At 31.5% G+C, this 13507-nt stretch overlaps 1 protein-coding gene across 5 annotated transcripts in view; it reads left to right on the top strand.

Moving 5' to 3' along the window:
* LOC134725883 (multidrug resistance-associated protein 1-like) overlaps positions 1 to 13507 on the top strand; it is a 43884-nt gene that overhangs the window by 15692 nt on the left and 14685 nt on the right. For 3 of the 5 annotated variants that reach the window (XM_063590139.1, XM_063590140.1, XM_063590142.1), the window contains exons 23-25: positions 193 to 294; positions 496 to 642; positions 942 to 1100. In XM_063590139.1, the coding sequence (XP_063446209.1) occupies positions 193 to 294; positions 496 to 642; positions 942 to 1100 (408 nt within the window). Of the gene's footprint in view, positions 1 to 192; positions 295 to 495; positions 643 to 941; positions 1101 to 1357; positions 1525 to 1720; positions 1916 to 2712; positions 3175 to 13507 lie in introns of those variants that run through there. The other 2 variants (XM_063590141.1, XM_063590143.1) reach the window with 1 other exon arrangement.

Raw genomic sequence — 13507 nt, 5'->3', positions numbered from 1 at the left:
TGATTTCTAATGCAAAACATTTGATCAAAAAGTGCAGAAGACTAATCTAAAGCAAATTATTTTTGGCAATTCATAAAACATTTTTAAAGACAGCCGTATAATGCCAAAGGAATATTATAAATACGATCAAATGCATAAAATCAATATTTATCTTTTTTTCTGACGTCTTTAAAATATATGATTTTGTTTCAGATAACCGGATGTTTGCAATGGGTTGTAAGAGTAATATCAGATTTAGAAAATAACACAGTATCGATCGAAAAGATTCAAGAATATACGGAAACCCCAACTGAGGTATGCATTATAATCCTAGTAGATTTATGTTATCATATTTTTTAAATCAGTAAGATAAACAACAACTTGAAAAAGAAATATATCCCACCGCTTATACTCGATTGGGTTTTTTTCTAATCCTATTCGTAGAAATTTGTGGCTTACTCTTTTAAATCTCTTCAACAACAAAACCTTTAATTAGTTCATTTTCACTAATTGTAGGCTGCATGGGAAATTCCAGAGAAGCAACCTAGTTCAAGCTGGCCAGAGATTGGATGCATAGAATTCCAAAATTATGGCGTAAGATACAGAGAAGGCCTAGACATGGTGCTGAAGGGAATAACATGTAAAATACAACCAAATGAAAAGGTAATTTGTGGTTCCTATTTCCTTTAATTTTTGGTTTGCATGTGGTTGAATTTGGACTATGAAAAAACATCAATGAGGCAGCTGCCCGAAAATAAATAAAAATAAAAATAAAACATATATTTCATTTGCCTTAACGTAATGTCTTCATTAATATATATGTGTTCATCAATATGTCTCTAGTCAATAACTAAATGATTTTGTTTTATGGAGATTCTTTACATAATTCATATACAATATTATACCAGAAAATAAATAAATATTATAAAGGATGCTTATGTATTTCAATGTTTTTTTTATAGATTGGTATAGTTGGCAGAACTGGAGCAGGGAAGTCATCCTTGACCATGGCTTTGTTTAGAATCCTCGAGAAAGCTAAAGGGAAAATAATAATTGATGGAGTTGATATATCAACTATTGGTCTTCATGATTTGAGATCTAAAATTACTATCATACCACAGGTACATATTCAAACCTTCTTTTGCACAGTTTGGTTCACTAAAATAAACTTTTTGACAGTAAATAGATTCAAATAAAGTAATTTGTTAAAAAAACGCGGCCTTAAACTCATTCCACCTTTTAAAGAAAACAAAATGAGGTACAATTACTATGCAATATATAAATGTTTAAAGTATTTTTGCCTGTTTATTGTTTTATTAGCCAGTTTATTGTTTTTTGCAATTCTTTTTTTATTCGAATGAAAATATTTTTCTTGTAGGATCCTGTCTTGTTTTCTGGGACAATGAGAATGAATTTAGATCCATTTGAGGAGTACAGTAACGAGGAGATATGGAAGGCTTTAGAACATGCTCATCTAAAGAATTTTGTTGATGGCTTAGACGAAGGATTAGACCACAAGTGTTCTGAAGGAGGAGACAACTTTAGGTACATATTCTGCCATATGCCAACAACATTTTGTTTGAATGTGAATTTTGAATGAAAATAAATCGTACATCAGATATCCATAGACATTATAAAAGGTTGAAATCATAATTGAATACGATATGTACAGTAAATTATAAAAGTCAGATAGATTATGAACGTTTTAAGATCGTTAAACTAAATTCGAATTTGTTTTCAGTGTTGGACAAAGACAGCTTATGTGTCTTGCCAGAGCGCTTTTGAGGAAAACTAAAATATTGGTGCTAGACGAGGCTACAGCAGCTGTAGATTTAGAAACAGACGATTTAATACAGAATACCATTAGAACAGAGTTTTCAGATTGTACAATCCTTACAATAGCACACAGACTCAACACAATCATGGACTACACAAGGTAATAATGGATAATTGCTGTCGCATATTGTGAAATATTGTCATAAACATCAGGTACTGTTTGGCAGAGTAAAAACCAAAACAGCTGGATTTATTGAGTGTTGCTTGATAAATGTACTGGGTGAAACATTTCATGCATATTAAGGATGAGAACGAATAAACAATTAATCTACTACTAAGTAGTATATATATACATGACCGTACTCTAACCTATAATGGTTTAATTTTTAAATTGTTATTTGGATGGAGAGTTGTCTCATTGGCACTCACACCACATCTTCCTATATCTATGTAAATTGATATTTGGACCGCTTAGCAAAAATAAGGGACAGAAATACTGCCTTGCAACAGGTGACAGTAGTACCAGCAGACATTTGTTGTAAGGGTTCTGTATCATGCAGTAAACAGAACACCCACCTTATACGGGACATTTCAGACTTGACGTGGCTACATATTTATACATCCCACACAGTCAAACGACATATTAGTTTACATGGTGGGCCTTTCAATGCTGTCTATTCTATTTTGATTGTCCTCATTGTTGAAGGTAGTACTGTGTCTTATAGTATATTTAATCAACGTCATTTTGACTATGAATGATAGTTGTCTCAATAGCAATCCCAATACACCTGAATAATTATATGTTGTATATTATTCATTTTAATGTTTAAATAAAAATGGCGAATTATTAAAGGGATTAATTTGAATCTAACGTTTTGGGAAATATAATTACCCAACAAATTATATATATCTATCATTTTATCAACAAAATATGTCATATATACTTTTTTCTTTTAGAATAATGGTCCTGGATGCTGGAAATATAAGTGAATTTGATACACCATCAAACTTGTTAGATAACTGTGACAGTATGTTTTATAGTATGGCTAAGGATGCAGGATTGGTTTAAAGCAATAAATTAAGACATTTATCGATTGAAGCATTCTTTGCGACCGGAATAAAGAAAGCTTTTTTGACGGGAAATACACGTGAACAGAGTCATTAATTTGGAGGACGGAACGACGGTCTGATCTACTATAATCGTTTCCCGACCAAGCCAATGTGAAGGAGGGGCTAAAAGTTACTGACATGCGGAAACCATTTCAGTATGCTTATGATTTTCTTGCCATTGTTACGATTGAACTTTCATTAATAATTCAATCTATGCATACATATCGTTCTCATTTTTTTCATAATTTCTAAGCGAAATTCATTTTTTGCATTTTATCAATCAATGTTTCATTTCTATTGTACAGCATAATTTTGTCCATTTCTAAATTCGTTACAATTTGTAGTTCAATATTTCTCTTGTGCAATATACAGTATTCGTTGTTACGTGTATCTAAATATGTATTCAATTTTATTTTTTTTGCAAAACTTCTTTCTTTGCCATTTGTTATTTTGATTTGTTATACTTTATCTCAATCTCGATCTCGATATTTCTAGCTGGCATTTTATAGGGTATCTACCTGATTGTTATTTTCATTGTTGAATTTGTTTATATGATTTTTTAAGTTTTATATTTATTCATTTTTTTTATTATTAAATATGTGAAAATAAATATGTTTGTTTAACATTGGCCACTCGGCATTGTCAAAACGTTGACTTATCCTTTTTAAAACAATAAACTCAAAAGAAATCAGTTGTAAAATTATATGGCCTCCTAGACTTCTCTCCCAATGTGAAACCAGTGATGTATATTTGAGTTTTATATTACTCCCGATCAAATCATCTATTTGTTTTTCGTTCAGTTTTTGTACATAAATAAGGCCGTTAGTTTTGTTTTACATTTGTCATTTCTGGGCCTTTCATAGCTCACTATGAGATATGAGCTTTGCTAATTGTTGAAGGTCTTTCGGTGACCTGTAGTTGTTAACTTCAATTGTATTTTGTCGTCTCTTATGGAGAGTTGTCTCGTTGGCAATCATACACTACTACATCTTCCCTTTTATATTGAAGAAGATTGTTGATACTATGCTGAACATTTTTCAAATAGCAATCGACAGAGTCATGAAGGCAACCATAATTTTGCGCAGTTTTCACGATGTTGATTATGATTCCTTGAAGAAGTCAATGTGTTACAAGGTGCATATTGCTTGAAACGTACGTAAATGATTCAGGCATATTGCTTCTTAACAAATTTAAGGATTAATTGTTTTACACCAAATATAAAAATGTCTTAGGTTTTTATACGCCCGTCAAAATTTTGACGGGACGTATAATGGTATACAAATGTCCGTCTGTCCGTCCGTCTGTCCGGCGTATTACCAATGTTATTTTAACTGATCGGGCGGAGCTTACGTTTTAATTTGCATAAGGACAGTCTACTTGAAGATGTGTGTGGCAAGGATTATTACCGTTATAATCATTACTGATTTCTAATCACCTATCAGTGTTTTCAAAGTAATTTACAAATGAATAACTGGACACTTCATTAATGAGTTTATCCTAAAACACCAATTCATAGATGGACTGGTTTGTTATGAGCTAACTGGTGAAACTCCGCCCAGTCAAGTGAAATAAATCGAGTAATAAACATGTCGCACCGTAACTTGAGAACGACTTATCAAATTTCATGAAACTTAACATAGTTGTTTCTTATGATGGTCAAATGATCTGTATACATTTTTGTGAAAATAAGATTAAAACCTTTTTAGTTACGGCACTTTGTAACTAAAACAGGGGTGTTTTTTTTCACATGTCGCACCGTATCTCAAAAACGATTCTTGATTATGGCTTAAAACTTTAAATACTTCTTAGTTATATTAATCTTAATATCTGTATACTTTTTGGTGATGATTCAAAATTTAATTTTTGATTTATTGAGTATTTTGTAAAAAAAGGGGGAGGGTTTTTTACATGTCACACCATATCTCAAAAACGATTTATGATTATTGCTTAAAACTTTACACATGTCTTTGTTATATTAATCTAAAGATCTGTATACTTTTTGGTGATGATTCAAAATTTCATTTTTGAGTTATTGAGTATTTTGTAAAAAAAGGGGGGGGGGGGTTACATGTTGTGCCGTATCTCAAAAACAATTTATGATTATTGCTTGAAACTTTACACATGTCTTTGTTATATTAATCTAAAGATCTGTATACTTTTTGGTGATGATTCAAAATTTCATTTTTGAGTTATTGAGTATTTTGTAAAAAAAAAAAGGGGGGTTACATGTTGTGCCGTATCTCAAAAACAATTTATGATTATTGCTTGAAACTTTACACACTTCTTTGAAATATTAATCTAAAGATATGTATACTTTTTGGTAATGATTTAAAACTTTATTTTGGAGTTATTGAGTATTTTGTTAAACAGGGGAGGTGTTTTTTACATGTCGCGCCGTATCTCAAAAATAATTTATGATTATTGCTTAAAAGTTTATTAATCTAAAGATCTGTATACTTTTTGGTTTTGTTTCAAAATTTTCTTTTATTGATATTTAGTTTTTGTAAAAAAAAACCAGGGTTGGGGGTTTCACATGTCCCGCCGTGTCTCAAAAACAATATATGGTTATTGCTTAAAATTTCTCAGAAACTATTTTTGATTATTACATAAAACTTCCGCACAAGAAAGACGTCGGGCGTATCATGCGCTCATGGCTCAGCTGTTTATTTGTTTTCAACTACCTTTTTGTAACTGTAAGCCCTTGTCAGGGGCGGATCCAGTAATTTTGAAAGGGGGCGAAGTTTTGAAAAATTGTCGAGCGGAGCGAGTCCAAAAGAAATTTGGACCTTTTTTGAGCTAAAAACATAAAAAAAAAAGTAAAAAATGTACGTTTTAAACGGTTCATGGGGTCGGCATGTATAAACCTGATGCAAAGCAATCGTTAAATAAAAGATGGCCGTTGACCTACATACTTTGAGGTACAACCGACACCGAATCTTGAGACGACAAAGGGTTTTCAGGGAAGAATTGATATTATTGACAATTTAAATGACACATAATCATATCTCGCTACCGTCTTAGTAGACAGAGCATATTTAAGTTCTGTGCACACAATGTAACGAAAACAGTACGTTTTAGATATCGAGACATATTTCGGGTTTTGAGATCTCGAGACATATTTCGGGTTTTGAGATCTCTAGACATTTTTCGGGTTTTGAGATCTCGAGACATATTTCGAGGTTTAAGAGCTCGAGACATATGAGGGAATTTGAGATCTCGAGACATTTTTCGGTGTTTGAGATCATGTCTGCAGAATAAGTTTTTTCCAAGTATTTTCTGATTTATTTTTTTGATTTATAAAGCCATGCAGTCACTTTTCTCCGATCATAGTAAATCTTCACAAGAGTGTTGCTATTGTTACAGTTATTTGCGTGTTAAAATGTAAATGTCATTAAAACTGGAATTCGAACCAAAATGTCATTTTTCAAAACGTTCCGAAAAATGTCCAAGCATATGCAAGGTAAGCATATATCGGATTTGAGCATTCAACGTAAAAAAATCCATGAATTTTAAAGCAACTATAGGTCATCGTACGTCCGTCGTCAATAAACAAAACCCATACCACAATAATCAAGCCATAAAAGGTCCAGACATAACAAAATGTAAAGCATTCAAAAAAGAAGAATTAAAAGCCTGAATTATGCACAAAACAACAAAAAAGTGTTCTTCTAATATAGGTTATCATTGTGTGATACTAAACCACTAACGGAGGGATTGTACCTGATATTCATATGATGAAGATATAATCATTCAATCAGTTTAATCATAGATGGGTATTACATCTATGGTGTAATTGAAGTCTGGAGCTGACATGTCAGTTAATTGCTAGTAGTCTGTAGTTATTTATGTGTTAATGTCATTTTGTTTACTTTCTTTTGTTACATCGGACTCTGACTTCTCTTGAACTTTAATGTGCGTATTGTTATGCGTTTTCTTTTCTACATTGGCTAGAAGTCTAGGGGAAAGTTGAGATCAATACATGTTTAACCCCGCTGCATTTTGCGCCTGTCCCAAGTCAGGAGCCTCTGGCCTTTGTTAGTCGTGTATTATTTTTAACTTTAGTTTATTGTGTATAATTTGGAGTGATTTGAAGTTTAGTATGGCGTTCATTATTACTGAACTAGTATATATATTTATTTAGGGGCCAGCTAAAGGACACCTCCGGATGATGGAATTTCTTGCTGCATTGAAGACTAATTGATGACATGCTGTTGTCTGTCATATGGTCGGGTTGTTGTGCATTCCCATTTCCATTCCCAATTTCAATTTTAATAAATATGATACACCGCAACGAATGATATTCGCTAAATAAACTCATCATAGATACCAGGACTAAATTTAGTATATACGCCAGACGCGCGTTTCGTCTGCTAAAGACTCATCAGTGTCGCTCGAATCCCAAAAAGTTTTAAATGCCAAATAAAGTACGAAGTTGAAGAGCATTCAGAACCAAAAACCTAAATTACAGTCTCCTGTTTTGGGACAGGTACATACATAGTGCGAGTCAAACATATTTTTGTACGTTTTAAATACACCACAGACTTTCTTTATTCAAAGAATAAGTTCAGACAGTAATTTAAGACAGCAGAGAAGATATGGGTTTTTTTTAATTGGTTATTACTAAGACTTATTTAAAGAGTAAGCTATTTATACTGTAAATCTACCAGTCGGGTCAAAAGGTCAGAGTTTCCTACTAAATTAAACGATAAATTGTTGAAAATAGATAACATGTTTTCTCATGTGGAGAAATTTCACTTATGACCAATACATGATTGGATTACATCTTTCTTTAATATTAGTCAATGGTCTTGCGGGGTCAGCTTAAGTTCATGTGTAGGTGCGTTGTGGTCACTTCCTTTTATCATCAGCATCTGATGTGTTAAATCGTGATTCTTATCAATCGATTTTAGATAATATTTGTGATTTTTTTTAATTTTATGGATAATTTTGGATGATTTCCTTTTAGGCATTTCAGGTAAAATCGAACTATACTTTTATTTTTTTATCTATTTTATGCTTACATTCTAAACAAACATGACAAACGTACTGTTATTTTTCCCATACTTCTATTCGGATACATCTCGCTATTTAAATTTATGCAAATCACGAAGAAGTTGGTCAAATTCATTTCCTTGTCAAAGAGTTAGTGGGTCAAATTAGTTTTGTTGTTGGTGGCGACACTGTGCTTTCACGATTAAAATATATTTATTTATCATACTTATAAAAAAATGCTGGCTGATGATTTATGAGGCGCCGTTTTACTATTTATTCGTCATTTTCTTATACAAAAAATATTTCTTAATATCAAAAATTTAATTCCTGATATCAGAAATTGATTTTTTTATATCCTAAAATATTTGTTAATATCAAAAAATATTTCTTGATATCAGGAATTCAAAATTTTTTGATATCAAGAAATCCACTTTTTATTATCACAAATTCGATTTCTTGATATCTGAAAAATTTATATCTTGATATCAATAATTTGATTTTTTTTTATATCAGAAAATCATGTTTCGATATCAGAAAATATTTTTTTAAATAAGAAAATAGAAATCCTGATATCAAAAAATGATTTTTTGATATCAGAAAATAAGAAAAGTATCAATGATGTCAGTTAAAGCTCCCGAGCTCACCCACGTGCCCTAACATATAGTGTTTCGTTCTTGTGTGAGGAAAGAATATCACAGATTTCGGCTTCATTAGTCATAAGATGTTTTTTATGTTTGTGTATCTCACAAATTAATTATTAGGTTTACGTTCCCGTTTCTTTTATAAGCAATTATTGGTTTCTTCTTAAACAGATTTGTGCAGCTAGTTTCAATGAAGTGGATGTAAGAAAGTATAGGCCATCGTTCGGCCTTCAACAATGAGAATCCCCAATACAGTAAGGTCGGCTATAAAATGTCCCGACATGAAAAATATGAAACGATTTAGAAAGCTAACCGCCTAATTTTTAACAAAAAATATGCGAAAAACGAATATGACAGACATGAACCACCGATAATTACTGATCTATAGAGTTCTTACGTGGGACAGACACATAAAGATTGTGGCGGCCTGGGACACTGGTGTTTTATCAGAACATAATGTAAGAACAAACAATATATGTCTTTATTGGTATTAATATTGAATTTGTTATCAGTAAATTAAAAGCAAACTGAATATTATTGTTAAATACATATACACATTCATGGATCTACAATCTGTCGATAAACCTGTATATCTTGGCATTGTACATGCAAGGTCATGTTTTTCTCTGACTATTTTTTGTTGTTGGGATATACAAGTACCCGGTCACGTTAACCCTGTGTAATTATTGTTTTTGTATTATTTAGTACAACAGAAGAACGAACTATAAAAAAATCAGTTGAAAAAGGCTTAATACATTAGATGGATAGTATCCATATTATTAGTTCAGCCTTTTTCGACTGATTTGTTTTTATAGTTCTTTCTTTTGTTGTACTGTAAGGATGTTGTGATCCTGCTAATATGTTTTACCCTTCCACATTCTGTATGTATGTGCTTGTCCCAAGACAGTGGTTGTCGTTTGTTTATTTATAACATATTTGCTTTTCATTCGTTTTTTTTACATAAATTAAGCCATTAGTGTTATCGTTTGATTTTTTTTAAACATTTTCATTTCATAGCCTTTAATATGTGCGTCTGTGGTATGGGCGTTGCTCATAGTTGAAGGCCACATAATGACCTATAGTTGTTAATTGCTGTGTCATTTGATCTCTTCAGGTTAAAGTTTTCATACACAAGAATTGCGGACAGCTCAGCTGGATGGCCTTATCAACTATCCCACAGAGAGCAGTTATCATTGAAATTTTTTAACGTTATTGTCTACGGGAAATTACGACCACTAGTTAGATAAACGAATACTATGCCTATACTATAGATATCATATAAAATTAACAAATTATAAAGATTGCACCATTTTTCTAGCTTTAAAATGGTGTAATAAAATTCACTTTATCTTGAAATTTACTGGTGTCCTCGTCGTGTTGAGCGTTGGGTCATCTTCTGGTTGAATATATAGCAAATACGAGGTATACATGTCTACTAAAAAAATCATATTCATTTTATATTGTAAATTAAATTAATACGTAATACAATATTGGCAAAAAGTTTTCCTATCAAATGGTATAAAAATCATCATTTTAAAATAATGTTTACTGGTGTCCCTATGCTTTTAAAAGTGGAACTTCATATTTTTTTGTTATACAACATATATTCAGACAACTAGGATTGACCGTATTCAAAGACGAATTGTGGTTGGTGTTATAAGTTGAATTCTCCATTTTATGATGTGAATTTCCTTTTTTTTTACATCCATTATTTAAAATATCTAGTTAGGTTTTAAGCAATAAATAAATTTCTGTTATACCAAAGATGTCTTTAAAGTACTTCAAAGTTAAGTAGTGTGGTTCTGTCGACATCTTTGAGAAAAGAACAGATTTTTTTTTGTTCTAAAAAAGGCTTTGTCTAAATAAAATTATTTAGTTTCAAGTAATAATAGCATTAATTTGTTATCAATTAATTGAATACACAATGATTGTATTGATGAAAAAAAATGGTTACATAATCTGAAAAATTAAATTGAAATAGAATATAGATGCCAACGTGAAATTTTAATGTTATTCAAAACATTAACAATGAATGAAAATGACAAAATACATCGAAAATCGTTTTTAAGAAAAGCTCCATATTAATCGATCTAAATATGGAAGTATTATATAATACATTTTGTACTTCCATGATCTTAACTGCCATATAAACACAAATGTGTCAATATTTACATTATATATAAGCGTCCCATGGGGCCACGACAAATCCTTTCCAGTGCTGTATTCCAAATTAATACCATATGTTGCTATTTTATCTTATCATGGAAGTATTATATTGAAAATAAAGTATTTCACGCACAGGCTCTTATTGAGTGCCCCCCTCTTTTTTCATTTTATTTTGTTTAAGTTTTATATTTGAAAATATTCTTTTCATATTTCATTTTTTCTTTCTTGTATAACTCTTATTCTGGCGATATAACCATACTTATTTATATTTGTTGTTCTCTATTCTTTTGTATAAGGGCATTCTTATTTCTACACATAAGAATATACAGAGGGTTATACATAAACAAAACGTATTTTATTAAGTGAAAATAAATTTAGAAACGTTAAAATATGAACGAATATTTTTCAAAAAATTGATTAAACAAACAATAAAAAAGGAGTGGACTAAACGAGCAGCTGACTTTCGGGTGTCACGACATTCTTCATTGACAAATGTTTTGCGCTATTAGATATTTTGTTTCTGTTTTGAATTATTTCCGTTTATTTGCTTACTGACAGCGGTTGTTGGAAATACTTGACCAATAAACCCACAGGAGGGTTACAATCTTTTCTAAATCACAACAATTTTGTGTCAGGATTTGTTTATTTGCGGTCATTACTGGTTCTCCGTTCATAAAATGTATTAAATTTCTGTTCCGTGTATATTTGGTTATAATATGCCTATGGATTCAGAGGCGGATTTAGGGGGTCACGGCCCACCCCCCCCCCCTTTTTGGGAAAAAATTTGGTTGCTTATATAGGGAATCACTGAAACGTGACTGGAGCGGGCCCCCTCTTAGGTCAGAAGTGGGCCCCCACTTATGAAAATTCCTGGATCCGCCACTGGGATTCTCTCTATTAAACTTGTGAATAAAGAAAATTTCCTACTCTGTGTTTATCACTGCTGAATTAGTTAGGTCTAGTTTAACCCGAATAATCCAGTCGTTATATTACGATCACTTCGGTCACACCCTCGAGAAGTAGTGGATAGAGGGCACTGAATTATTCGAGTTGGGTCTAGTTGACTGTTTCGAATGTTTGTAAATGAATTAATAAAAATCGACGTCATACTAAACTCCAAAAATTAAACACATAAATGAACTATACAAATCCTTGAATGAACTAAAATTAAAAAAAACCCACAAGAACAAAAAAGACAGACAAGGAGCTCCCGACTTGGGACAGGCGTAAAAATGCGACAGGGTGAAACATGTTTTGTCTCATAAGAGAATTCAACCAACTCGCTATACTTTAATTTTACCTCTGGCAAATGTAGAATCAAAACTTGTTGATACATTTGTCTTAAATAAAGTATATATATAGAATTAACAATAAATACATAGTTAAGCAAATAATTTTATAAATTTCAATGACAAAATCAGACTTTTCAGCTTCAAGTTCTCTATTCCACAACTTTGTTTTACACCGTTACTTTTGAAATACAATTTAAGAGAATGGTCTGTATCATAGAACCTCCTTGTTCATATTTACAAAATCAACAGATAATTTATAATGGATATCTGCTTCGGATATTTCTTCTAAAATCAAGGATCATTAACCTTTATTTGGCTGACCTAGAGTTTTTTAAAGTCATAGTGGGGATCCCTTTTAAAATCTATTGCTTCTGGAATTATCATGTAATTGCTAATATCATTAATTACGCAATATGCCTAATGGCAAATCGACATCTATTGGTGGGGTGTTTGTTTAGGGGAGTTATCTTTTCTTATCTACTGGTCACCAGACGATGAGAACAAATTGGGAACCAGAATAGAAAATTAACACGAGTTATCTCGCCTTGAAATGTCCATAATTCTTGTACATGTGTTCCCTATGGTATGATCTTTCTAACTTCAATGCCAATTAAATTTTACTCTTTTTCATGGTCCATTTAATATGGAAAATGATAGTGCGAGTAGGGCATCCGTGTACTTTGGACACATTCATGTTTTTATATATAAAAACAAGAATAGGTCTTTATTAATCAGATCAATACAAAGAGCAAAACAGCTAACAAAAACACAGACCGGACGTGGTAGGGCAACAGCATCCAAAAGACAAAAATATAGATGTAAAGCATTCTCAGTTACTGACAGCTCATTACAACAAAACAAAAACAAAAAATTCTTGTATATTCGAATATTTCGTCTTTTTATGAGACGTTTTTTAGAGACTGCAAGTATCTTTTTTATTCCACATAATAATTGGTATACCGGAAATATTATTTCACACAGGTAGCCTTCATTCATTCATTAATTTCTTATTATCTGATATCAGAAAATTATTTTTTGATATCAGGAATTCGATGTTTTGATATCACAAAATCATTTTTTGATATTAGGAAAATCTATTTCTAAATATCATGAAATCTATTTCTTGATATCAAAAAAATAAATTATATTTTCTGATATCAAATATTCGAATTTCTGTTATAAAAAACCCCGCTTTTTTTTATATCAAGAAATCGAATTCATGATATAAAAAAAAAGAACTGCAGGATGGACGAGCAATTTTTACTGCTAATTTGTAGATAAAGTAAAGTTTTGTTGGTCCTTTGAATTAGGAATTTAACAAGTATGACAAGTTTTAAATCTGTCAAATTGTAACCTCATATGTTACCCTCAATAGCCAGATGTTAACTGTAACAGCATGTTTCAGCCTCCAAGTACTATTTATTAGTCTTTAAACTTCTTGCATTTCAGGAGAAAATCAATTAAGAAATAAGGAGATGTTTTATGATTGCCAATGAGACAACTTACCACAAAAGACAAAGGGACGTAGATGTTAGCTTACCTACGTTGATA

This window comes from Mytilus trossulus, chromosome 7 (assembly GCF_036588685.1).
Source record: "Mytilus trossulus isolate FHL-02 chromosome 7, PNRI_Mtr1.1.1.hap1, whole genome shotgun sequence".
NCBI lineage: Eukaryota > Metazoa > Mollusca > Bivalvia > Mytilida > Mytilidae > Mytilus > Mytilus trossulus.
The sequence above is the reverse complement of the archived record's forward strand: the minus strand, read 5'-3'. Positions and strand labels throughout refer to the sequence as shown.